General features: G+C 50.9%; 1 protein-coding gene across 2 annotated transcripts; it reads left to right on the top strand.

The window, feature by feature from the left end:
• Positions 1 to 138: 138 nt before the first annotated feature.
• IFT27 (intraflagellar transport 27) lies at positions 139 to 19,205 on the top strand. 2 transcript variants are annotated; one of them, XM_059936889.1, is made up of 7 exons: positions 139 to 559; positions 7,425 to 7,504; positions 7,849 to 7,908; positions 9,542 to 9,601; positions 11,605 to 11,722; positions 12,638 to 12,747; positions 18,969 to 19,205. In XM_059936889.1, the coding sequence occupies exons 1-7, from the start codon at positions 511 to 513 to the stop codon at positions 19,065 to 19,067; spliced, it is 576 nt and encodes a 191-aa protein (XP_059792872.1). In that variant the 5' UTR covers positions 139 to 510; the 3' UTR covers positions 19,068 to 19,205. The 2 variants fall into 2 exon arrangements, with proteins under 2 accessions (XP_059792872.1, XP_059792871.1); XM_059936888.1 differs by lacking the exon at positions 139 to 559 and adding an exon at positions 1,946 to 2,095.
• The last annotated feature ends 5,793 nt before the right edge of the window (positions 19,206 to 24,998 follow it).

Here is a 24,998-nt window from a genome sequence, read left to right as displayed (position 1 = left end):
ATACTACTACGAATTATCCGGCGAGGAAATGTTGTTAGCCACGCCCCCTCCTCCCACTGGTCTCCGTGAGCCTTCGGGGGTGGGAGCTTTTGATGGCAGCCAATCGACGGTCAACGAGGAGGAGGACGACGATGAGGAGGCGGGGCAGGCGGGGTATGGTTTCCTGGAGAGCGCATCTGTCTCCGTGCTTGAGGCCGGAGGGTTGCTGGGTCACTATTCCCGGACCGCACTGCCAGGGGCTGGGCCGAGTACGAGAGCCGCATCGCCTCGCTGGCACCTTCCAGGCTGCCTTCTGAGGCCTTGAACCTGGCCCCATCTGGCGCTCCTGTTCGCCCCGCTGCGACCCTAGCGCCCGATATCCTCCCCGCGGACCGTCCGGAGGGTCCAGGCCCCATTGTCCTTGTCCCCACCGCGGCCACAGGCCCCTTGAGCGCTAGCCCTCCCCACTCCCCTTCCCAGGCAGGGCCACCAACGCCTCCAGCAGCTGCTCTTCTCCTGTCTGGTCCGTGGATGTGGTTGGTTACCATGGTGAAGCTGGCAGCCAAATGTATCCTGGCAGGTGAGTCTGAAAACTTGCGGGTAAGTACAGTCTCCGGAGTGCAGAGACTTCATAAATTGTCGAGAGCTTTTGTTCACGTAAATTGTCTACCCTCTTTCCCTTTCTCTCTCGCAAAGGCGAGTTAATGCAATTACTGATAGAGTAAATTTCATTAGGCGTGGAAGAATTATCTTCCAGAGCACATTTGTAGCTCCAGGTGGTTTCCTTCACTCCCTGTCATACCTGAGACCACCGTCACCAATTAGAGCTGTACTCGGGAGGAGTAGACTCGTTAAAAAAATCAGGCTAAGCACACCATAAGTGCTTCAACTAAACCAGGTGCTGCACCCCGAAGTTAGGCATCAGTGACTTTGGTGGTCTTTACTTATGGGATTTTTTTCCTGACCCCAATCTTATGCAAACAGGGATAGGAGACAGTAATGTACAGTTGACCAGAGTTTGCAAAAAGCTATGTGTGTTGACTTTAAGACCCAAAGTTACAGTGCTGCCTCATGGTCAGGAGGACATAAATGTTGAATCCCCCAAAAGTGGGAATCTTTGTTTTGCTGACTGATACATCCCAAGCACCCAGAACATACATGTAGAACATAGTAAGTACTCAATAAATATTTGTAGAATGAATGCCTATGTGGCATGCACATTTGCGGTGTTCCTGCTCATTTAGAAAAACATTTGCCTGGATTATGGACCTGGGACCACAGAGCACAGATGTACTTTCCTGAGTCCTTACTGCTTGTCAGGCACGTGCATTTCATTTAATCCTGTCACAGTAGGTAGCACCCTGGGGTAAGTGCCGGATGGTTCTGACTTTACCGAGGCACTGAGGTGAAGTCTCTTGCCCAACGTCACCCCCTAGCGAAGGAAGGTCATAGGCAGGATTTCAACCCTGAGATTGGCCTAAAATTCCTAACTTCCTACCTCCAAAATTCTTAACTTGTGTCACTGTTGAAACCTGTGACCTTTCCGGGTTTATCTGACCAGTTCAGGAAAGAAGCAGTGAGAAATTATGCAGAGGAAAAAGAGATCCCTTTTTTTGATTCCTCTCTTCCAGACCGAAAAGGATGGTATTTTTAATGACTTTTCCAATTTGGAAATAAAAGGGTCACACAGAAAGATGACTGACCATAGTCAATCAGATCATACTGAGCAAAAGAAATTAATGGTTCTCCAGAGCAGTCTCTAGTTTCCAGAGCACCAGTGGGGGCAGTATTGTGTCACAAAATTAATTCTGCTGTTCCTCAGATTGGCTGTGTCCTCTTGGACAAAGCACTTCTCTGAGCCTCAGTTTCCTCATGGATAAGGTGGGATCGTTTTTTTCTGAAGTTAGATTTTTTTTTTTCTAAATGGGCCTCTCTCTCTGACTGTTCTTTCTCCTATTTCTTTTTTAAATCAACTCCCACCACGAGGCTAACTTACTGAGCACCGTCTGTGTGTCAGCACTGTGCTAGACCCTCACCACGGGTCATCTCAACAACCCTATGTGGTCAGGATTATTGTCATTCTCCTCTACAGATGGAGCAGCTGAGACCCAGAGAGGTAAGGACACTTGCCCTGGGTCACACAGCTGGATTTGGCTGAGCTGGGATCTGGATTCAGGTGATCTGATTTCCAGGGCTTTGTTTTTAGCCCCACACTGTACCATCCTCAGGCCTCAACTCGAGACTCCTTGCCCTTCTTTATACCCACACCCTCAGGTACTAGTTTTACCTGATTTCATCCACTGCCTGGGAAGTCATTCCTGAGCTCCAACCTAGCCCTCAATCTGAAGCCTCCTTTTGAGGCCTCAAGGGTATCTGTCTCCTCTTGGAAGTTTTCAGGGGCCAAAAGACCTCAGCAGAGTGAATCACTGCACACAGCCCTACCTCCACCACCCATCAAAACCTCGTTCTTCACCCCACCCTCACCACACAGGCCCCCTCACGGGCCAACTCTTTACAAACACCACATTTTTTAAAATATATATTTAATTTATTTATTTGGTTGTGCCAGGTCTTAGTGGCAGCAGGTGTGCTCCTTAGTTGCGGCTTGTGGGCTCCTCAGTTGCAGCACGTGTGCTCCTTAGTTGTGGATCACCGGCTCCTTAGTTGTGGCATGCGAATTCTTGGTTGCGGCATGCATGTGGCATCTAGTTCCCTGACCAGGGATCGAACCCCGGCCCCCTGCATTGGGAGCGCAAGTCGTAACCGCTGCGCCATCAGGGAAGTCCCCCGACTGTTTAAAATGGAGTCAATCTGCCTTTTTTCTCTCACGTAACTAGTCACCGAGGGACCTGATAATTCAAGTGCTTATTCAGTCCACATATTTATTGAGCACCTACTATGTGTGAGTCACCACGCAAGGTGCACTGGGAGTACAAGGGTGAACCTGGCCAGCCCCCGCACTCAAGGAAGTGCTGAGTTGTGCATAATAGCTTATAACGCAAGAAACAGGAATCAAATGCCCTTTGATCCCAGAGAAATACCTCAAGTTACAGCTGCTAATTGTTCTGATTCAGATGGAGAGAAAACAACACTTAACATTTATCTATATTTTATGTGCTTGCAAATCACGTAAATATTACTTAATATATATCAGGCACTGTACATGTTAACTCATTAAATCCTCATAACAATTCTATGAGATAGAAGCTGTTATCCCCATCTTGTAGATGTGGCAACTGAGGCCCAGAGAGATTACTGACCCAAGGTCATACAGCTCGTAAGCGATGGAGCTGTAGTCTGTGCCCTGAGTACTTACTGCCTCTTGACATACATGGGGATGATAGACCTGACTCCCTGGAGGGCCGCTCTGACGTCAAGTCTCGTGCCACCAGCAGTGAGCTGCACTAGCCACGCAGGTAAAGACAAAGGAGCGAGAAACGACCTTCAGAGGCTGGGCAGGAAGGACATGTTTGAGCTTTGCCTGGCAGAGACTGAGCAGGATTAGGATTTGGATTAGGGTGACCTGAAAGGAGGTTATCTTTGAGGAATTTTCGGGGATCAAGAGAATAGGACTGTAGAGCCCAGATTTTGTGTAAGGGATAGTCAGAGACAGAGTTGGAAGGTGGGGAGGGGTGTACAGTGGAAAGAATCCTTTGACAGGCTCTGTGTGAGAGCGTCACCGGAGGAAAGCACTGTTTTATGAAGATCTGTCTGTTGATGCCAAGCTCAGGGTGGGTTAGAGCAGAGAGAAAAACAAAAAGGAGATAGGGCCAGTTGGGAAGTGTTTTCAGTCCAGACCTAGTCAAGAAAACAGAAAATACATTAGGCATTTCAACAGAGAGAGTTTAGTATATGGAATTGGTTCAGCGTGCGTCAGAGAACTGAAAAAGCCAGAAGACAACATTGTGATGACACAGAATTGGTGGGTGGATGTCAAGGTTGTCAGAAGCTTGAAGAAGAACCTCCCCCAACCCTGAGCTGGGATCCAGACCTCTGAGGAGGGGGCACTGCCTGGCTGGGGTGGTACCCAGTGTGTGATGCCAGCACGTGCCACCCATCACTAGGACCCATTGCCCACTGGCCAGGAGCTCAGCCCCATGTTTAGGGTGAGAAACCGCCAAACCAATTCCAGACCATCCTGAGGGTCTGTGTCTTAAGACCACTCCTGGTACCAAGTGCTACATGAGGCAGGGTCCAGACAAAAAGCTGAAACTACATAGGTATCTCGACAGTGAGGATTTAGTTTGGAGTGTTCATTAAACAGGTACTGGAGGACTGGAAAGACAAAAGGGGACGGTAAGGCAGCACAGAGAGTAACTTCAGGAAGGAGCCTCCTCCCAGGGCTGCGGGGCAAGAGGGAAGAGGGCAGGTTGTCAGAACCTCGAAGCGCAGAAGGGTGCTGGGAGCTGAGCTGCAGATCTCTGAGAAGGGGACGCTGCCCACTGACGCTGGTGTCTCTGAGGGGGCATACTCAGGCTGGTCCAGAAGTGCAAAAACACAAAACAAAACACAGTTGGAGGCAGCGACTAACCTTTGCTGCTGGGTGAAGGCCATCACTAGGATTACACTAAGAGAAACAGCAAGCAAAGGGGAAGGAGCAAATCCCACCCCCCCGCCTGCCCCCAGCCCTCCCGTCTTGCTCTTGAATTCACATTGGCAAAGCCTGACGGGAAATCCCTGGCAAAAGAGAAACATGTGCAGAGTCCCAGCTCCAGCATCACAAGGCAGAGCATGGATGGGTGGGTTTGGGGCTGAGACAGGAGCCCAGGTTGAAGTTTGAGGTAACTAGGGCAGTGTTGGTCATGACAGCAAAGGAAATGCGGGCTGGAGACACAGAAGATGATGTAAGGAATGAAGAGGAGGCTGACTGGCCTTGGGAGGAAGGAGGAGGAGCCTTCAGAGGTGACCGTGGGTGAAGTCTGGGGACATCAAGAGTGGTGAAGAGAACAAGTAAGATAAATGGGTGGGACTACTCAGGACCCAGCCTGGCTGTAGGCACTGAGATCGTGTGAAGGCCTGACATTCCAGTGGAAACACCCACAGGGTGTTGGAAACACAAAGCTTGGGAGAGGGATCCTGGCGCGAGAAGTGACAGTCAAGGTAACGAGAGTAAGTGGGACCGAGTAGATGGGAACAGAGGACCAAGGACAGGCCCACTGGAGTGTCCACATTTGGGAGGCAGGCAGAGCGGCAGGAGGACCAGGCCAGTGCGGGGTCACCGGGGCCAGAGGGCTGCCGGGGGCGGGGTCCTGCTTCAAGCCGATTCATCCTTCAGAGACATTGAGGAGCGTGAGAACTGAGGAAAAACCACTGGACTTGGCAATTACGAGGTCACAGGTGACCTTGCATCGTGCCTTTGCAGATGGCACCCTCTCCATCAAGCAGTGCACCCACCCCCCGCCGTCACCCCTGGGCTCAGCCTCCTCCAGGGAAGTCCTCCCCGCTGATGAAACCCCTCATCAGCTTCTCTCCTCCCTGCACCCTCAGACGCCTTGATTCTCAGCTTGTACTATTTGAATTTGCACTTGTCATTCTGTTGCCCTGCAAATGTGTTTATCAGTGGTCTCCCCTTCCTGGGCTCACTCGGATCCCTCCTCAGCCGACACAGGAGGTTTTCCAGAAGTGTGGGTGACTCTGACTGACAGTCGGAAGCAAGAGTTATGAAATTAACCAGAACAAATCTGTGGGGAATTTCACAAGCGGGAAGAGCCAATTTCCAACTGGATTCAGAAGCAAAATTGAAGTCGGGAGGGTGGATGCAGTCATTGTACCAGATGTGCCCTGTTTGCCCTGAGATGGGTGGGTACCCAGTGAAAGTCCAGCCCACGGTTGTCTCCCCCGGTGTCCCGGAAGGCTGCGGGGATGAGGAACTGCAGGGACAGTGTTAGAAATGGGTCAGATGGGTCCCTGAGCTCTAGGAGAGGAATGGGATCTGGCGGAGAGAGGGCGATGTTGGAATCCTAGGCAGGTTACCCAGCTTCTCTGAGCCTCAGTATCTTCATCTGTCAAATGAGGTTAATGATAGTCCCCGGCGGGGGGTGGAGGCTGAGAAGGAGCGAATGAGATTGTATGAATGGGTCCATGACAGAGGCTCAACCCATGTTGGTTCCCTTCTAAGAAGTGGTGGCAAATAGAAAAGCAAGACCTGACTAGCCCACTCAGACCTGGAGGAGTTAACGTGAAATGAAATGCCACGAGTAGGCAAATAATTGTCTCACAAGAGAAAATTATAGGTGAGAAGAGTCAAAACTGAAAAGTGAACAGAGCGGCAGGCTATCAAGGAGTCAAGTAAAGAGGCAAGTTGAAGCTGCCTGTAAAACGGGGTGAAGGTGAGACGATTACATCAAGGGATGCAAGGCAGAAGGATGTGAGCGTGGTGATTTTGCTGAGGATCAAGGGGGTGAGAAAGCAGCAGACAGGTGTTCTGCCAGGGTGCTGGGTGATGGAGGGAGAATCAGTGTGAGACTCTCAAGGTGGAAAAGGTCTTGCAGATGAACACAGTGTGGTATCAAAGGAAGCCACGCAGAGCCACCGGTGGGGACGTGGGGAGGGTGCAGGAGAATTAAGGATGGGCACGGAGAGCCTCCAGCACCCTTGGGGGCCCGGGAGGAACTCCAGAATAAATTGCCCCTGATCACCTTGTGAAAGGTCCGGGTCTCAGACTTGAAACTGTGACATAGATCTTTAGTTTCCAGGTACCAGTTTATGGGGCTCTCCACTAACAAAGGAAAGCCGAGGAGATGGAGCCGGTAGGTATGAGACGGGCTTAGAGGAAACAGTGGCTGTTGCCGATCGACTTACAGGAGAGGCCCTGGGAAGATGGGCCCGCAGTGGTCGCAGGTGGGTTACCAGGAGGTGGAGGTGGAAAATGTCACTTGGAAATGGGCTTCAGGATGGCAAATGTAGCCCCTGACTTTTTGTTTCTCATAAATGTAGAAACCCACCCAACTCTCACCCTCTCCCCCCCACCCCAGAAAAGTATGCAGGAGTCTCAGGATGGACGCTCTAAACTCAAAGTGGTTCCATTAGAGAGCTGAACCTGTAAGTCTGTACCTGGTCACACTTCCTTACCTTCAAAACTTCAAAGTAATTTCAAGTTTGAAAGGGACAGGTTTTCCCCATCGGGTGTGTTTCAGTGGAAGAGTGTCAGTTCTATTTCCAGTGCTCAGAAGCCCTCCTTCAGCTCTGTTACCTTCTGGGTGGGTTTCTGTAGATGAAAGGATTAGCCCAGAAGAAAAGAGACTGGCCGTCATGGGTTTGGAAGATGGGTCTCACGGACCCGCTGCCCTGCCAGCGACCCCGGAGCAAGTTCTCATGAGAATCAAGCACCTTTTCCCTGAGAACTCATTGAAGGTTTTCGGTTTCTAGACCAGCGTTCTGTAGTGGGAGAGCCTCCAGTCAGCTTAGGATGAAAGCGGTGTTTTTCTTCTACTCTGACCTCACAGGAGACCCAACCGTGGGCAAGACCGCCCTGGCCCAGATCTTCCGCAGTGACGGAGCCCATTTCCAGAAGAACTACACCCTGGTGAGATGTGGGCGTCGCAGGCCTGGCGGAGGCTTAAAGACAAGTGATCAGATAACCCTGGGGCAGTGACTTTCCAAATGTCCTTAAGAAGCCCTAAGAGGCCTGACCGTATGGCCACGGGGCACGGGGCACGGGGCAGTGTGTGGAGCAGCCTGGCGGTGGTCGGCTGGTCACCGTGTACAGCTCGCTCGTGGGCAGGGGGTTGGACGAGACTAGGGCCTCTCTGACTTCCACACCAGAAGTGAGTCCAGAGCACAGACACTTGAGCCAGGGACATGCGTCCCCTTGGGATCCCGCGTCCCCTTGGGACCCCTGACGTGCGTGTTCTCCCTTTTCCTCCACAGACAACAGGGGTGGATCTGGTGGTGAAGACGGTGCCAGTCCCTGACACAGGGGACAGTGTGGTGAGTGGTGCCCTCGCCCCAAGGGGGCTCAGTGCTGCCCCAGCTGCGCCCGAGGGCTCCGTGGTCACTGTCATCCTCCCTGGGAGAGAGGCAGTGCTGTCACCGGGGGGGACAGCGATTTCCTCAGTTCTTACCTTCTCAAGGGAAAGATTTCAGTCGAGAGATGTAGAACGGTTTTAAGTACTAAGAGTTTTCTTAAGCAGAGCAAGAGTACACTCCCAAGAAAGAATGAGAGTGGACTGTCTGGAAACCAGAAGCAGCCCGCAGTGGGGTAGGGCTGGACTTTTTAGAGTGGTGGTCCCTCCCTGTGTCCTGCGTCATTTGACTGACAAGTTGATTGACAGCTTTAGGTTCTGTAACGTTTCTCCTAGTGCACAGGCGCTTGCGCACGAGCACCCAAACCGCAATGCTAATGTATTACAAATACGGCATAATGAACCCCAGGTTACCTTGAGACACCTTTTAGGTGTTGGTGCACCTGCAACGACCTGTGCTGGTGGGTTTATCCTGCTTGGTCCTGATAAGGCTGGTGGTCCTTGACTAGAAGAGGGAGGGTCTCTGGGTGGGTTCTGATCACTAGTGTCCAGGTTGGGGAGGGAAAGATGACCCCGTCCAGGATGGGGCGAGACCCACTCATGTCTGACTAGCTGCCTAAAAGTGCCAGGACTTGGCCTAGACTTGTCTGAGCATTCAGGAACAGGCTGGGGGGAACACGGGAAGCATTGTATGGAAGGGATGAGGAAGAGGAAGTGAGGAAGACAGGGCTCTGAGTCTTACCCTCAGAACTTACCGAATATTGAGGTTCCTAACCTGGGTCCCTCTGTGGGAAGCCTCGACCCTTGAAATTGAATTGCAAGATGCTAGGTTTGCATGTGCTTTTCTGGAGAGAAGGCTTAAGAATTGCTAGATTCTTAAAGAGGTCCATGAGCAAAAAGCAGTTTTAAGTACCCCAGATACAATGAGAAGGGATAAGATGAATGCACCAACAACCAATGTGCAAAGCAAAGAAGGTTGCTGACCTTCAGGCAGCGTGTGCCAGAGGCCAGAGCCAGCGGGAAGTTAACGGGGAAATTAGGGGAGACTTCCTGGAATGGCAGCATTGGGGAGGGGCTCTCACCTGGGCCGGTGAAGGTTCGGACACGGGCAGGAAGGGTCGCCCTGCGCCCTCTGCTAGAATCACACCTCAGCCATCCAGAACCATGACAGACTGTCCTAATTTAAATGCCTTCCCCAGGCCTCCTCGGTGACCTCCTTTAAAAAGGATCGTTTCAAGATTTGAAAATCAATTTGGTTAACAAAGTGCAGAATGACCTTTTGGAAAACAGAGCACTTGTCAGCCTGTCTAGCATTCTGTTCTGCCAGGTGGGAAGTCAGCTTGTTCCTGGTATTTTTGCACTCGGGGTTAGGAGAGGTGAGATGCCGCCCAGAAAGAGCCAGTTGGGGTGGAAAACCATGGTACTTGAGCTCGTTCCTCCTCCCGCCGTCTTCCTCGTGCCTTGGGCAAAAGACAAATGTGTGGGCACGTGCGCATGCGTGTGTCACCCTGAAGGTGCGCTGGGAGTCCTATCGGGGATTTGCAGCCAGGGGTTTCCCCATGTGTAGGCTTTCCTGGGACCTGTCTTTCTGATTCCAGGAACTCTTCATTCTTGACTCGGCCGGCAAGGAGCTGTTTTCTGAAATGCTGGATAAATTGGCAAGTAGCATTCAGTCTTTTTCCTAACTATCACCACCACCTCCCGCCAAAGGTTTGCCCCTTAGCGATGCCCTCACAGAAATTTCACTTCACTGCAGCCGCCAGGAGAAGCTACCATGGCAACATCCTGTAAGGGGCATTCCTCCCAGCCTTGGGGTTTGTGACCCCTTGGCAGGTAGGAGCAGCTCTTGCATGTGATTCGTGATTGCTTCCCCCCAGCCCTGGAATGGCTGGCTCCCAATGCGCCACAGCTGAGCACCTCGGTCCTCGCAGCCCCCCACTCCGGGGCCTCCCTTCTCTGGAGTAACCCCCTCCTGGGGGTGTGCTTTCAGCCCTCCTCCACCTCCTGGGTCTGGAGCAAAGATTTCCTTCCCCACTAGGGGGTGCCCTAGAGGCCCCACAGTGAGGCTCACCTTCCCAGCCCACCCCCTGGTCCCACCTAGGTTTGCTCTGGGACCTGTCCCTGCTGCCGCCCCAGGCTCATCCAGCCCGCCCAGCCTTCCTCTTAGGATCCAGCTTGCTGTACCTTCCAAGGTAACGGTTCCGCTAATGTGGGCCAGTGAGCTACTTAGAAGGTTTGAGATCTCCAGAGCCCTCCCCTGCCTTTCCAAGAACAGCTACATTTTAATAGAAACTGTTTGCTGCCACCCTTTTTTTTCCGCCTAAGAGAAATAGATCTAATGATGGTAATTTCACACAGGGCTGGCCTCACGCATCAATTCTTGGTGTTTTGCCACGCAGCTCCCATGTACACTGTCCGACGCTGCCCAGTGGAGGAGATGATGTGTCTGGACAAGTCAGGGTCACACGCTGCCCATGCTGGGTCCCCTCACTGGGGCCTGGAGGAAGGAGGTCTCTCCTGCATGTGCACAGGGGTGGTCAGTGTGACTGTAGCTAGGGCTCTTTAGTCTGTGGAGTGAAGGTGTGAAGGGATCATCAATTTAGTCCAAGCTCCTCCCATCCTGGACACCTCCAGGAGGGCAGCCAGGGTTGCCTTAGGGGCAGGAGGGTGAGGCCTCCAGAGCCAATCCTGGGCTGACCTTCCAAGGACAGCTGGAGGGAAAAGGATTCTCCCTCACACCCTGGGAGGTGACAACACCCCAGAAATGAACCAGGCTCTAATTGTGCAGGATGGGGGTCCCCAGAGACCAGGGCAACGCCAAGAGTCACACGCACCAGGACTAGCCTCACAGCCGAAGCAGGGCTGCCCCACGGCCCCGTGCCAGGCAGCAGGATGGCCCAGGACTCAGCAGCCCCTGAAGGTGCCAGCCCCCGAGAGCATAGCCCTGGTTCTTAATTGGGACAGCGAACCCTGTCCAGTTGCTGGTCTGGTTTGGATTAGGGCTGATACACTGCAGGAGAAGCAGAAAGTGCCCTTTGCCTTTTGAAAAGCCGGCCCTTATTAGGAAAATGTAAGCAAACCAGCTTCCAGTGAGTGGCTAATGAAAAAAGGATGCTCTTTCAGGCCTGCAAAGCAGAAAAGCATATCACCTTGCATAATAGTGGGCCCTCTATAAGAATGAGTAGAAGAATGAGTTAATGGAACCGGGGCAGGCAAAGCGTTTCTGGGTAGAGAAAAGCTTCAGCCCCACCCTGGTGTTTAAAGTCTGTGTGACCTGGGCAAGTCAGTTACCCTCTCTGAACTCAGTTTCTTCAGCTACACAGTAGGGATCTTCAGACCAGCCCTGCAACGTTGGGAGGTTTCATGATGATGCACAGAAAACGCCCAGCAGAGAGCCTGGCACGGATGCGAGCTCTCGCCCTCGCCATCACCATCCCGGGCCTAGGCCTTCCCCGCCGCTTCGCCCAGCCCTCCCATTCATTCCTGTGGGTGAATCGTTTTCTTCTGTGGATGTGGCTCGGTTTTCTGATTCACATCCCCTTTAGAATTTTTCACTTCCCTCTGCCCACGTGTCCCTTCCCTTAGAAGGCCACATTTCCTCCCAGTCTAGAAGTCACTTTCGCTGTCAGTGACATGTCCCCATCCTGTCCCCTTTGCACAGTGGGAGAGTCCCAACCTCTTGTGTCTCGTCTACGACGTGACCAACGAGCAGTCCTTCACCAACTGCAGCAAGTGGCTGGAGAAGGCTCGGTCACAGATTCCAGGCGCCACCCTCCCAGGTACGAGCTGCAGGCATCCGGGGTTTCCAGCAGCACCTCTGACCTTCAAGTTCAGGAGCACAAGGTCACTGCAGAAATGGCTGTGGGTGCAGAAACAGGGTGCCCTGGTCTTTGAGTGTGATGGTCTGGACTGTACCCTGGCTCTGCCTCAGCAACCACGGAAACCTCAGTGAGTGGCCCCACCTCTGTGAGTCTGTAAAATGGGCCTGCTGATGCCCCCCCTGGCAGGGTTATGGGGTGACTCAAGATAATAAGGGGGAAGGTGCTGTGATAGGAATATGAGTTGTTATTTCCGGGAAGCTAACCCCAGGGAAGCAATCCTCATTTTCTCCTATATGTGGGGCACCAGTAAACATGCAAGGCCCGTTTTCACTTCTGAATGCTCTCAATCAGTTTATTTTTCATCCCTATGTGAGATCAACAAATTCTCCTCATTAGAGACCAGGGAAAGCGATCTCCAGAGACAGGCTCAAAAATTAGCCGCAGCGGATGCAGCTGGCAACAGAACCAAATTACCTCTGAATCCCTGACTCTGAGCGCAGCCCTCAGATTAGTGTTAATGACCGTTTTGAAAGTTTGCTCCATGTGCTAGGAATAATTGCAAATGCTCACATCAGCTTGGTCCTCGCCTTCACGGTTTGCAGCCTTAGGGAGAGGAGGCGGACAGGTACCCGGGAGGTCTAGCAGAGGGGCTGAGCGAAAGCTGCAGGTGCAAAGCGCCGGCCTCCCGCTCTGCTGCGGCCCTCGGGGGCCGGTGCAGGGTCTCCGGTCGTGCTCATCACCTCGGATCAGGGAGCCTCTCTCAGATGAGGTTTTACACACCTCAAAATTAGGCTGCTTGCTCTTTTATCTCTCCAGCTGTCCTCCCAGACGGCCACGGTTAAATGCGATGCTCCGATTGTTTCTCTCGAGTAGGTGTGCTGGTGGGGAACAAGACAGACCTGGCCAGCAGGCGAGTGGTGGAGTCGGCCCAGACCCGGGCATGGGCACTGGGCCAAGGCCTGGAATGTTTTGAAACATCTGTGGTAAGTATTTCCGGCTGCACCGTAGCCAAGTCTGGAGCGGACCTCGGCTGGAAGCGGTTTTTCACATGACCTCACATGCATCGAGTTGTTAGTCCACCATATGCAGAGCCTAATTTGGAGCTGATGTTTACATCCTTAGCCCAAGACCTCTTCTCAGCATAGCAAGAGTCACTCGTGTGTTACAAAGAAGCAGGCTGGCTGGCTGGCCAGCCCTGGGAAAAGCTGGATCTCAATTAGTAAGAAACACAAAAGTGTATTGTGTTCAGTTACAGTGATACTTGATGTTGGCATGAGACATCATGGGTTACTGTGTTGTTGGCACATTATTTCATAGACTCTTAAAATCAGCCCCATGATCCAGGAGCTGGCCCCCACTCCCCACTTTGTGTTGGGGTGAAGTGACCGGCCCGTGAGTCACGTTGACTCACGCAGGGTTGAGCGAGTCACGTTGACTCACAAAGGGTTGAGCCAGGACTAGGATCCCTGACTTCTGGTTCCCCTCCGTGCTCCCTGCCCCCACCTTGCCGCAGCCCCAGGGTGACGCCAGGCCACGGAGTGTCCTCTGGTATATTCAGCAAGAGCCCTTGGGAAGGGGGGCGGTCGGAGGGATTTGTTCCCGGCCCCTTCAGTACCCGATAAGCATGATTTGGGCATGTTCACAGTATTGTGGGAAGCTCCCTCCTATGTGGGGAGTTCTGAGGTCCCAGCCTCCCTGCAGCCAGGGTGCAGGCACGTGACCCAGGCTGCACCAATCAGACACACTCGTGTGCTACTATGGAAGGGGGTCAAGTGAAGACACCCCCCTGCAGGAGCCGCCCAGAAACACCCACTTCAGAGCCAGCAGGGACCAAGGTGCCAGCTGCAGTGCCCCTTCCTGGGGCTTCTGGGGAGACTTGCCATATCTGGCACAGCCTGAAACATCCATGGTGGTAACTTGGACTTCATTCCTGGCCTTGTGGCCTCTGGCCCCGACTGATTCCTTGGTCCTCCCAGAGAGTCAGTGGGCTAGTTAATAAATAGCCCTGAGGTCGTTTTCTACTCAAACTCTCCTTAAGCTACAGGCACTCTTGTTGTTGCATCTATGAAATTTGACAAATGCCGCTATTCAGTTGCTGTATGGATGTGAATTTCTTAAACCCCCTCAAAGCGGCATGCTTCCTTAGGGAAAGTAGCGAGTGCGGGCAGGTGCTCTGACCTCCGATGGTGAGGGCTGTGGGCCGCTTGGTGTGTTATGTAACCTGTTGGTGCCTCAGGTTCCTCACCTGTAAAGTGGGGATAGTAAAATATATCCCTCGTTGAGTAATAAATATGAGAATTAAGTCAGATGGTGAATATAAAAACACTTAGCACGAAGTCTAAGGCATAGTAAACGCTCAGTCAATGTTAGCTTTTTTAAATATAAATATTCCCTCTAGTAATCTCATTTATGCTATTATTACTGAGTAAATCCTTGTATTCCTAGATTGTGCAGAGATAAATGTCAGTTTTGCCTCTGGTCCAATGATCACAAATGCTAAATTAGTGAAGTTCCGATTAGCAGGCTTTTACTATATAGAGGGTTGCCCATCTTTTATGCAGGACGTCTTTGAGCAAAGCAGTAAGCTGTACCACCCACAGCAAACAGTATCTTCCTATTCCCTCCTCCTCCATTCACATTTATGAAGTTGCCTCCTTACCCCAATATCCCACGTTCCCTGGAACTCTTGACGGAACTCAGAAATTAACACCCACTCCCAACACTTCCATCACCAAAGGCCACTGGGCTGCATGTTTAAACTCTGGTCAGGAGTTTGCCGCTACACAATTGAAACAGGAGGGTATAAATGATGTCTGACGAGGCTGTAGTTAAGCACTTGGTATTAACTGTGCAAGTTAACTAGTCCCCCCCTGAGTTGATGCCAACAAAACACCACCGGCAGCTCGGTTAAGAAAGCTGTAATTAAAAAGGAGATATAACCAAATGCCATTTGAGACACAGCCAAGTCCTGACACCAAGCCCATCGCCTCCTCTCTTTCTAAATGCAGCCATAATTGTCCTGCAGACCTAAAGGAGATACCTGCATGGCGATTTGACTTTCTTTTGTCTTTATAATTCCATCCCCAGAACATACTCATTTTAAAACTGGAGGTTTTGTACCCTTTGACCACTTTCACCCATTTCTCCCGCCCCCGTCCCCACCGCCCCTGGCAACCACCAGTCTACTCTCTGTTTCTGAGTTTGTTTTTTGTTAGATTCCACACATAAGTGAGAACATAGCAATATTTGTCTTTCTCGGCTGGCTTATTTCACTTAACATAATACACTCAAGGTTCATCCACGTTGTCACAAGTGGCAGGATTTCCATCTTTTTTATGGCTGAATAGTATTCGTGTGTGTGTGTGTGTGTACCACATTGTCTTTATCCATTCATTCATCAGTGTACGCTTAGGTTGTTTCCATGTCTTGACTACTGTCATGACTATTCTCTTGGCAGTGAAGATGGGGATGCAGCTATCTCTCCAAGGAAGTGATTTCGTTTCCTTTGGTTACATACTCAGAAGTGGGATTGCTGGATCATATGGCAACTCTATTTTTAATTTTTGAGGAACCTCCATACTGTTTTCCATAGTGGCTGCACCAATTTTCATACCCACCAACAGTGCACGAGGGTTCCCTTTTCTCCACATCCTCACCAACACTTATCTCTTGTCTTGTTGATGATAGCCATCCTCACAGGTGTGAGGTGATATCTCATTGTGGTTGATTTGCATTTCCCTGATGGTTAATAATTATGAGTACCTTTTCATGTACTTGTTGGCCATTCGAATATCTTCTTTGTAAAAATATCTGTTATTCGTCCTTTGCCCATTTTTTAATCAGAGTGTTTGTGTTTTTGCTGTTGAGTTGTACAAATTCCTTGTATATTTTGGATATTAACCCCTTATCAGATGTGTGGTTTGCAAATATTTTCTCTCATTCTGCACGTTGCCTTTTCATTTTGTTGATGGTTTCCTTTGCTGTGCAGAAGCTTTTTGGTTGGTGTAGTCCCACTTACTGATTTATGCTTTTGTTGTCATATTCATAAAATTATTGCCAAAGCCACTGACAATGATCTTTTTCCCAATGTTTTCTTCTAGGAGTTTTTTTGGTTTCAGGTCTTAAGTTCAAGTCTTTAATCCATTTTGAGTTAATTTCTGGCAGGTGTAAAATAGGGATCCAGTTTCATCCTTTTGCATGTGATATCCAGTTTTCCCAGCACCATTTATTGAAGAGATTATCTTTTCTCCATTGAGTATTCCTGACTCCACTGTCAAATATTAGATGACCATATATGTGGGGCAATTATTTCTGGGCTCTCAATTCTGTTCCATTGGTCTTTGTGTCTGTTTTTATGCCAGGTCCGTATTGTTTTGATTATTATAGCTTTGTAATAGGGTTTGAAATCAGGAAATGTGATGCCTCCAACTTTGTTCTTTTTCAGTATTACTTTAGCTATTCGAGGTCTTTGTGGTTTCTCTTTGACTTTCTAACACCCCTCAATATTTGGCATTTTCACACCAAAAAATTTAAGAGCATTTCTTTAAACAGCAGTTAAAAGTTTAAAATGCATTGTTTATTACTGCACGAAGTTGGACAGTATTAAATAAAAGCGAGTTCAGGAAAGATCCATAGGGATGGCTTCCCTTGCAGGAAGGTGAGGGGAAGGGGACTGATGTTTGTTGAGCACCTACTGTGTGCTAAGTGTCTTGCACACATTATCTATTTAGGCTTCCAACAGTCCTGCTGCTATCTGTATCTTACTGATGACAGACAGACTCAGAAAGACTGTGTTGCTTTCCCTGGTTGCCCAGCTAACGAGCAGTGGAACCAGAACTAGAACACAGGCCGGCCTGTCCAGCTTGATAACCTTCTAGAAGGGGCTCTGGCCTCCCACAGAGCCTACTTTGGGAGTCTCAGGGGCAGAATTCTAGGCCAGATTAAGCACTAGTCTGAGCCTGCTCTAAAGATTCTTCACGCAAAGCAGACCTACTCTACAGCTGTCAAACGATGTCAGCAAGATTATGATTCATCATTTAACAAAAGGATTCCTATCATTGGCAAGCCCTCCTAATGCATTTGGAAAATGGTTCTGTTTACATCTGCTATTTCAGGAGCACTCCATGTGTATAAAGAGACTTGCCTCCATTGAATTCCCTACTTTTTATGTTGCTTTCTCCGAAGATCTTGCTTTCAAGAGCTTTCAGATTCAGTTAGAAATCCTTGTGCATGTGCTTTGCAGGCCTCATTCTCTTCCCATTCAATGCTTAACTATACTTGCAACCGACGTAACGTTTTGCTATTTGACTTTGGTGTAGCCTAGGACGTTATGCTCTGTACAGTCAAAAGTGTCTTGCAAATATAACTGAGTTATTCCTCTTATGTCCTGCTGAAGAGTGACAGCCTTCCGGTCCTTGGCAGTCATGAGTTTAGTATAGACGCTCGTCTGGGCCACCAGCTGTCCTCTCATTTCTCAGCACCCTTTCAGCACTGCCACCTCTGGTTCTGCTCTTGGTGACTTGTCTCCTCCACTTTGGGGACAGGAAGTCCGGTAACTTTCTGCAGGAACTGGTTTCGTTTTGCGCGCTTCTGTCACCCCAGCTGGCAGAGTGAAAAGGCTGCTCTTCTCAAATTTGGGGCATCTGAATTCTAGATTGGGTTCTGTGTAAACCAGCTGGGCCACTGCACCCCTGGGCCCCGGACTGCTGTCTGTAAAACAAAGGCACTGAGCTTGATGACTTCGTTCCATCGTTTGGTTTGGAAATCCTTCTGTTATGTTGGGGATATTTCATTACCTCTTATCAAGGCTGCACTTTTGCCACCAGCTACGGATTGTTTGAAAACAGGTTCTTGTGCATTCATAGTTTGAGCTACTGTCTTGAAAGTAGTGGGTGCTTTCTTCTGCCAACTTATTTCTTTAAAAAAATTTAAACTACCCATGGATGCACACATAGAGAGTGAGACACGATAGCTAAGTGGAGAGGGTACCATTTTCTTTCTCCCAGAGCCTGTCAGGCTCACCCTATAGGGCTGGTTCTTCCTACCAGATGAAGAAAATCTAGGGCAAGTTCCAGAACTTTTCTGATCTCTCTCAGATAATAAAAAAATCCTTTGGGCACCTTTAGTCACAAAATTATTCATTATTTCACTTATTAAAAATGCCCAGTCCTGAGTGACTGTCAAAATTCGTAAAGTCAGCGCCGCCTCCTGAGCCTGCTGTGGGAAGGAAGCAGGGCCAGGCTGCTGCATCTGTGTTTCTGGACCTGTGCTTCCCCACCAGCTCACTTCTGTTGGGACCTGCTGTGGCCCCCCTGGACTTGCCAGGTGTCAGAGATGCCCTCCCTGCCCCCATCAGGGGCGCTCTCTCACCTGCGGCTTCCACCTCACAGGTGACACCTCCTCAGACTAGGACACCTCCTCACCCTTCCTGCGACCTCAATTCCGGGCCGTCCATTCTTGTTGGGACCCATCACCCTCCTGGAGGCTGTCCCCGCGGAGTCCCTTTAAGACAGCTCCAGGCTGGGCTTCCGCTAGGCCCGTTGCTGGTCCAGGGAAGCGTTGCTGCAGCCCCAGTTTGACAGAGGAGGCATTGCAGGCCATCCCCAGTGCGCCCTCTCCTGCTTGGCCATCCAGACAGCCAACCCCAGCCTCACCTTGATGCTTCCCAGGCTTGGGTCCAGCGCTGGCCTACGTCCCCGGGCTGCAGGCTTCCTCTTGGGACCCTCCCACTGACCTCAGGATGAGGGAGAAGCGCCCGCATCCCGGGGGAAATGCCACAGCACTCCCCGACCTCCATCCTGTCTGGTCCTCCCTCCAGAGTGTGGAGGTCCTTGCCATCTGTTGTTTTGCTTTGACCTTTGGGGCCTCAGTCAAAACTAAGCGAGAAAGAGTCTCATTTTAACATCCTGTCACACACACAGTGCGAGTGGCTAAAAGTACAGGCTGTGCAGGAACAGGTCTAGGTTCAGACCCAGCTCCATCACGGGCAAGTGTGTGGCTTTTGGCACGTGACCTTAACCTCTCCACGTCTCAGTTTCCTTCTTGTAAAAGGGGAGGAATGGTAGTAGCTGCCCTGAGTGGTGGGAGTGCTGGGAAGGAGAAGTTGGGGCAGAGGGCGGAGCCCCTGGCAGGAGGGAAGAGCGGGCGATGCCAGCTCTCTGTGACAATCCTAAAACCAACCAACTTCTTCAATTTGTCTCTCCAGAAGGAGATGGAAAACTACGAAGCCCCCTTCCACTACCTGGCCAAGCAGTTTCACCACCTGTACCGGGAGAAGCTGGAGGTTTTCCAGGCGCTGGTGTGAGGGGCTGCCTGGACCATTCCCCGCGATGGAACCTGGCCGCGGGCTCCATCTCCTCGGAAGATGGGAGAAGATGGAGTTGCCTGGGCACTTCCAATCTATCGTGACAGCTTTAAATAAAACGAGGAGAAAAATGGAGAAGCAGCAGCTCATTCCATTCTTGGTCAGGGCAGCCCTGGTGCCATTTTACACTTTGGCTGCTGCTTCCAGAGCAGCCTCCAGTGGTGGGAGCTGTTGCTTGTGACGGTGGGTGTCCTGCCCTCCCCGAAGGACCTCCCTGCAAGAGCCCACCCCACAACTTGCCGTAGTTGAGGTGCTCAGCTTGGAATCTGCCACGTGGCCAGGGGGCTGATGGCCCTGTCCTTATTCTAGCACATTCAACTTTGCTGCCTGTCCCGCTGTCCACCGTGCTCCTCAGCCAGAGCTCCCTGGTGATGCCAGAGCCCCCTGGTGATGACTGCTGTCCCTGGCAAAAGCAGTGCCCTCTGCCGGCTGCCCTGGGTGCCTCTTCTTGATGAAGACGCAGCCCCTCCCAGCTGCCGGGAACCTTGAGCACCCAGGGAGCCAAGAACGAGGCCACTTTCCTTTAATGACCCTCTCCTTTCAGCAAGCCGGGAAGCAGTCATAATTCTTTGCACTGAGCTTGATTCTTTTCCATCCTGTCTCTGCTGCCAGTTTAATCTTCCTAAAACACCACTTTCATCATTTCACTCCCCTGATTAAACACCCATAGAAGTTCCTTATTGCCCCTTACATCAGGGCTGCGGGCCAAGGTCTGGCATTGAAGCTTGCCTCTGACTGTCACCCTCACCCGGGGGTCTCAGCTTCTTTCAGCTCCAGGGCCCCAGAGGGTCATCGCCCTCTTTCAGTCCCCCTCTTGGTGGGAGTGGGGGTGCTGTGCAGGGTGCTGGCTTTGGTGGTAGACAGATTCTGGGTCTGTCCCGGTGATAAGCAGTCATAATGGAAATTAACTCTGGTTCCTGTTTATGACCTGCCATGTCTCTACATGAGCTGAGCACATTACACATATTAGCTAATTTAATCCTTACGACGTGGAGTCTTGCTGTCCTACTTTTACAAATGAGGAACCAGAGTCAGAATCGTGGACGCCAGAGCCCGACCCAGAGCCGCCGCCCTCTCCTGGGATCGCCTGAGCTTGGCCGGGAGCAGGGGGAGGTGATGGCTGGGTTGCCCCTCAAGATCACTGTGAGAAGTGACATAACATGAAGGGCATCGGGCACATATCAACCACCTCAGGCCCCTCCCATCCCCCCTCCTGTCACTTCTCAACACAAACTCACTGTAGCCACAGCCATCTTCCCAGTGAGTCATTTCTTTCGGAAGATAGGGGCCTGCAATTCGCCAGGCATTTTCCTAGGCACTGGTCACATCAAGCTGTTGGTCTCTTGGCCCGTGTTCCGGAAGGGAAGATCTACAATAAACAACCAAGGAGACGTGGAGGGGACATTTCCAGTTGCCCCAGAATTGGTTACTGGGACCCATGGCTGTGGCAAAAGAGATGCTAAGAAACCCACTTCCTAAAGAGATCACAAAAGGCTGGGGCCAGACGCCCTCCCCGGGGCATCCTGGAGGTGGCAGAATTGGCCCTGCAACCAGGAGCCACCCCAGCCCCTCCACTCCTTGCTCTTTGCTGTTTATATAAGAAAATCGAGTGGTCAAGAGGAGGAGGGAGTGAGGGTGGACAGTGTTGGTGGATGGGTACCACTCCCTCTCCGGCGGCCCCGCCCCCAGAACCAGGCACTGGAGACCCCAGGAGAATCCTCCTGAGACGAGACAGAGGACACTGCCGAGAAGAGGAGGCTGGCACCTTGCTCCCCAGCTGTGTGCTCGCAGAGCTGCTGGAGCCTGGTGCCAGCTGCAGGGGCAGGGTGGTGAGGGCGTCCTTGGGGGAGCTTGGCACGCATCCCCTAGCCTTGTGCCTGGCTCCCTCCAGGGGGATTGGGGAGGGGGGCAGAAGCCTGCACCACCAGCAGGGGGAGCAGGTGCTCCCACCTCCGCTGTTCATGGTCCCCAGGGGGCTCACGTGGGGACCCACACAGGGTGGGACGCTGAGGGCAAAGTGTCGGTCCCTGTTCTAGGAATTGGGGACTTGGAGAGTAAAACAAAAATCCCTACCCTCAGGATGCTTACATTCTAGTGGGGTGAGAAAGAGGTTCACTTAGGGAAATCCGGCAATCTGATGGATGGTATCAGAGCAGGGGGTGCAGAGGGTGTGCCAGGGAGCGGGTAGCGGTATGAAATAGGGAGGTTAGAAAAGATCCCCCTGAGAAGAGGACATTTCAGCAAGATCTGAGAGGGCAGAGTGTCTGGCCCCTTTCGGTGTGGTTGATTCATAGGCCCCTCAGAAGTGGAAAGCCCGCCTTCCACTTTCTTTACCTGGCGGCTGGCACTGGGTCTGAGCTGTGTGCGTGGACTCTTGGGGGATCTGGAGATGGATGGGACTCAGCCCCTGCCCTAGAATCACCTACAGGCCATAGAAGAGAAAGATGAGCCAACACTTCACTTCTAAACCCCAGTGGAACCCCAAAAGCATAGGCGCCAGGGCCCCCCACTGCCGTGGACGGGCACAGGAGCTGAGCGCTTCTCCTGCTGTCTTTGGGACATTCCCTGTCCTGCATGGTTTCCTTCCTTCTGCGAGGAGTGGTCTGAGGCAGGGGCCTGGCCTCTTTCTGTTCACTCCCTGGCTCTGTGAAGCCGACCCTTCTGCGGTACCTTTTGCTGCCTGCTGGCCTCACTTGGGTTCACCCACCAAGAGGGCAGAGAAGCCTGGGTGAGTGGGAGTGTGGGAACACAGCAGGGCCCATCATGCTTTGGAGTGGTCGCTTAGAAATACAGACCCCAGTTCCAACGTGGGCCCTCAGGCACTTTCCCTGCCGAGTTCTTTGTTGGGGTCCCACCCCGGAAGAGTTCCCCATTCAGGTGTGGATGGCATGGGAGGCAGCCCCAGGGGGGTGTCCTGGGCCCAGTGGTTCACCCTGACACTGTTTTTGCCGTGAGCACCAGCCCTTAGTTTTCCATGACTGGGAAAGTTGCCTTGGTTAGATGGTCTTCTGCGAGGAGACTCGGAGAGTAGGAGGCTACCTGCTGCAGCTAAAGTACATGCATTCTGGTGCTAAAATGTGTATTTTAAAATGGTATATTGCAAATTAAAAATTTCCTGTCCCAAACTGGGATGGCAGTCAGAGCAGATTCAGTGGCGCCCAGGCTGGGAGCTGAGAATCATGCTAACCCAGGTCTCTTGGAGGAGTTTTTGGTTTTGAGAGAAGCTTTTGGTTTTGCACCTGCCGGTCCCATCCCTGGGTCCATCTCGGTGCAGGGGCCCCGCTGCATATCGGGATGGCTGAGGCTGTGCCCTCAAGGAGCTCAAGTCTCACAGGCAAGAAGGGTTTCCAGGGACCTCGCAGGGAAACACCCAGTGTCAACCAGGGAAAAGCATTCCAGACAAAGGGAACCACACGTGCAAAGGCCCTGAGGCATGAAGCAGGGTCCCCCTTGTGGAACTGTGCGTGAAGCTCTGGGTGAGGAGTGAGGGTACCCAGCTGGTGAGAGGTTGGAGAGAAGGCAAAACAAGAGCATGAAGGTTTTGGTACATAGACCAGAGAAGTTGGACTTTTTCCAGAAGGATATGGGGAGCTTTAAGGCTTTTAACAGAGGTGACTCACCTGGATTTCTGCTTTAGAAAGATCAGCCTGGGGGGAAATCGGTGGAGGCAGTGGGAGAGGAGGTGCTTGGAGATTAAGGAGACCAGTTCAGAGACGTCCCAGTATTCTGGCTGAGAGCTGATGGGGAAGATGTGGAGACAAGGCTTCACCCATCTCCAGCATGAACAAAAACTTTGTATTTTCAGCCCAATTTAGAATTGTCTTCTCCCCCACCCCACCCCACCCTTTTCCTCAGAACACCAACTGATTTTTTTTTTTCTAACACGTTGTCCTTTATTTACTTTAGAGACAGAGAAAACACAGAGAGAGGGACTTCTTTGGGTTGCAGATTGTTAGTGATGGAGCCAGGATTAAGAACTTGGGCTTCCCAGCCCAAGTGGATTTTATGATATTTATGTATACAATGTCCGCTCACTCTTCCGCTCTGCCAGTAAACAAAGCTGATCAATATGAAGAGGACAGCAACGGAGAGCTCGTTTCCATCCTAAAAAGGCAAGAGGACTGGGAAGATTCATTAGGAGAAAATATCGAACAGCCAGTGTCTGAGTTTTACCTGTGATGTGACGGGGGAGAAAGTGCATTTTTGCAGAAGCCATTATGTAACTGTCCTAGGGACAGAGGGGGTGACTCCAGAAAGGAGCATGGTGGCAAGCGACCAGGAGAGCAAAGACAGTGTCGGTCCCTAGCAGGCAGGAACCACATCGGATACTCCTTATTGGTCCTCTAGAAGCATCTGGGGTTTAGTGGAAAAAGCAATGGTTTCACGTCAGAAGAATGGAATTAGAATTGCTGCTGTGTGTCTGTAGGCAAGGCACTCACCCTCTCTGATGGCCAGCACCAGCTTCCCTGTTATCAAATGGGAATGTCAGCATCAACCTTACCTATTATTGTGTGTAGATTAAGATGTGTAAAACCTCCTTCTACAAAGCATGGTATATTTTAAAATCCAGGTGATTTCCAAATTTTCTTTACTGGCTTTTTTATGAGCATAAAAGTAATGTATGGTTATTGCCAAAATAAAGTCAGAAACTACTACAAAATATAAAGAAGAAAATGGAAATTACTCAACTCCTTCCATCCAGAAATAGCCACCATTAACATTCTGGTGTGTGTACTTCCGTCCTTTTTCCTCTGCATATAAAAATACATACATATTTTTTTAAACCAGAAACGTGATAATGCCATATATGCTACTTGAAATGTTTCTCCTTTCGCTTAAAATTATCTTGCGGACATCATTTCAGACCAAAAAATACAGTTTTATGTGATCATTTTATTTCTTTTTAAATCATGAAAATTTTAAAGATACACAAAAATAAAGAGAACAGTGTAACGGATGCTCCTTTACCCATCAGCCAGATTCAGAACTTGTAAGATTTTGCCTCCCTTGCTTCATCTCCTTCCCCCTTCCATTATTATTATTGTTATAACAGTTTAAACCAAATACTAACCCTCTTGCAGTGTGCCTCTGAACCAATCTCAAGGTCATTATCACACCTGACAAAATTAACAGGAATTCCTTAAGAGCACCAAAGGCCCAGTCAGGATTCAAATTTCTCCAGTTAGCTCCAAAGGGTTCTCTTCCAGTTGGTTTATCACATGATCCTTTTTAATGACCCCCTGTGGATGGATACCAGCTTTGCAAGTTGTCACTCGTGAAAAGCACGGAGGGCAACATCTTTTTGCACATATTCGTGGACCCCTGTCCAATTATTTCTACGGGACAAATTCCTAGAAGGGGACTTTCCAGGTCAAAGCCTATGCACTTTTTTTTTTTTTTTTTTTTTTTTTTTATTTATTTATTTATTTATTTTTGGCTGTGTTGGGTCTCTGTTTCTGTGCAAGGGCTTTCTCTAGTTGCGGCAAGTGGGGGCCACTCCTCATCGCGGTGCACGGGCCTCTCACTGTCGCGGCCTCTCTTGTTGCGGAGCACAGGCTCCAGACGCGCAGGCTCAGTAGTTGTGGCTCACGGGCTTAGTTGCTCCGCGGCATGTGGGATCCTCCCAGACCAGGGCTCGAACCCGTGTCCCCTGCATTGGCAGGCAGATTCTCAACCACTGCACCACCAAGGAAGCCCGCACTTTTTTTTTAAGGCTTTTAATAGCATTTGACAAATTGCCCTCCAGAGAAATTGTACCAATTTACACTCCCACCAGCAGGGACTGGCACCCTGGACGGCTTTGGGTTGTTAATGAAAGGAAATTAAGGGGAGAGAAAGCAGGTAGGGAGGAAAAGGAGAAAGGAAGAGAGG

This window comes from Balaenoptera ricei, chromosome 10 (genome assembly GCF_028023285.1).
Source record: "Balaenoptera ricei isolate mBalRic1 chromosome 10, mBalRic1.hap2, whole genome shotgun sequence".
Taxonomy (NCBI): Eukaryota; Metazoa; Chordata; class Mammalia; order Artiodactyla; family Balaenopteridae; genus Balaenoptera; species Balaenoptera ricei.
This window is presented reverse-complemented; position numbering and strand designations above follow the sequence as displayed.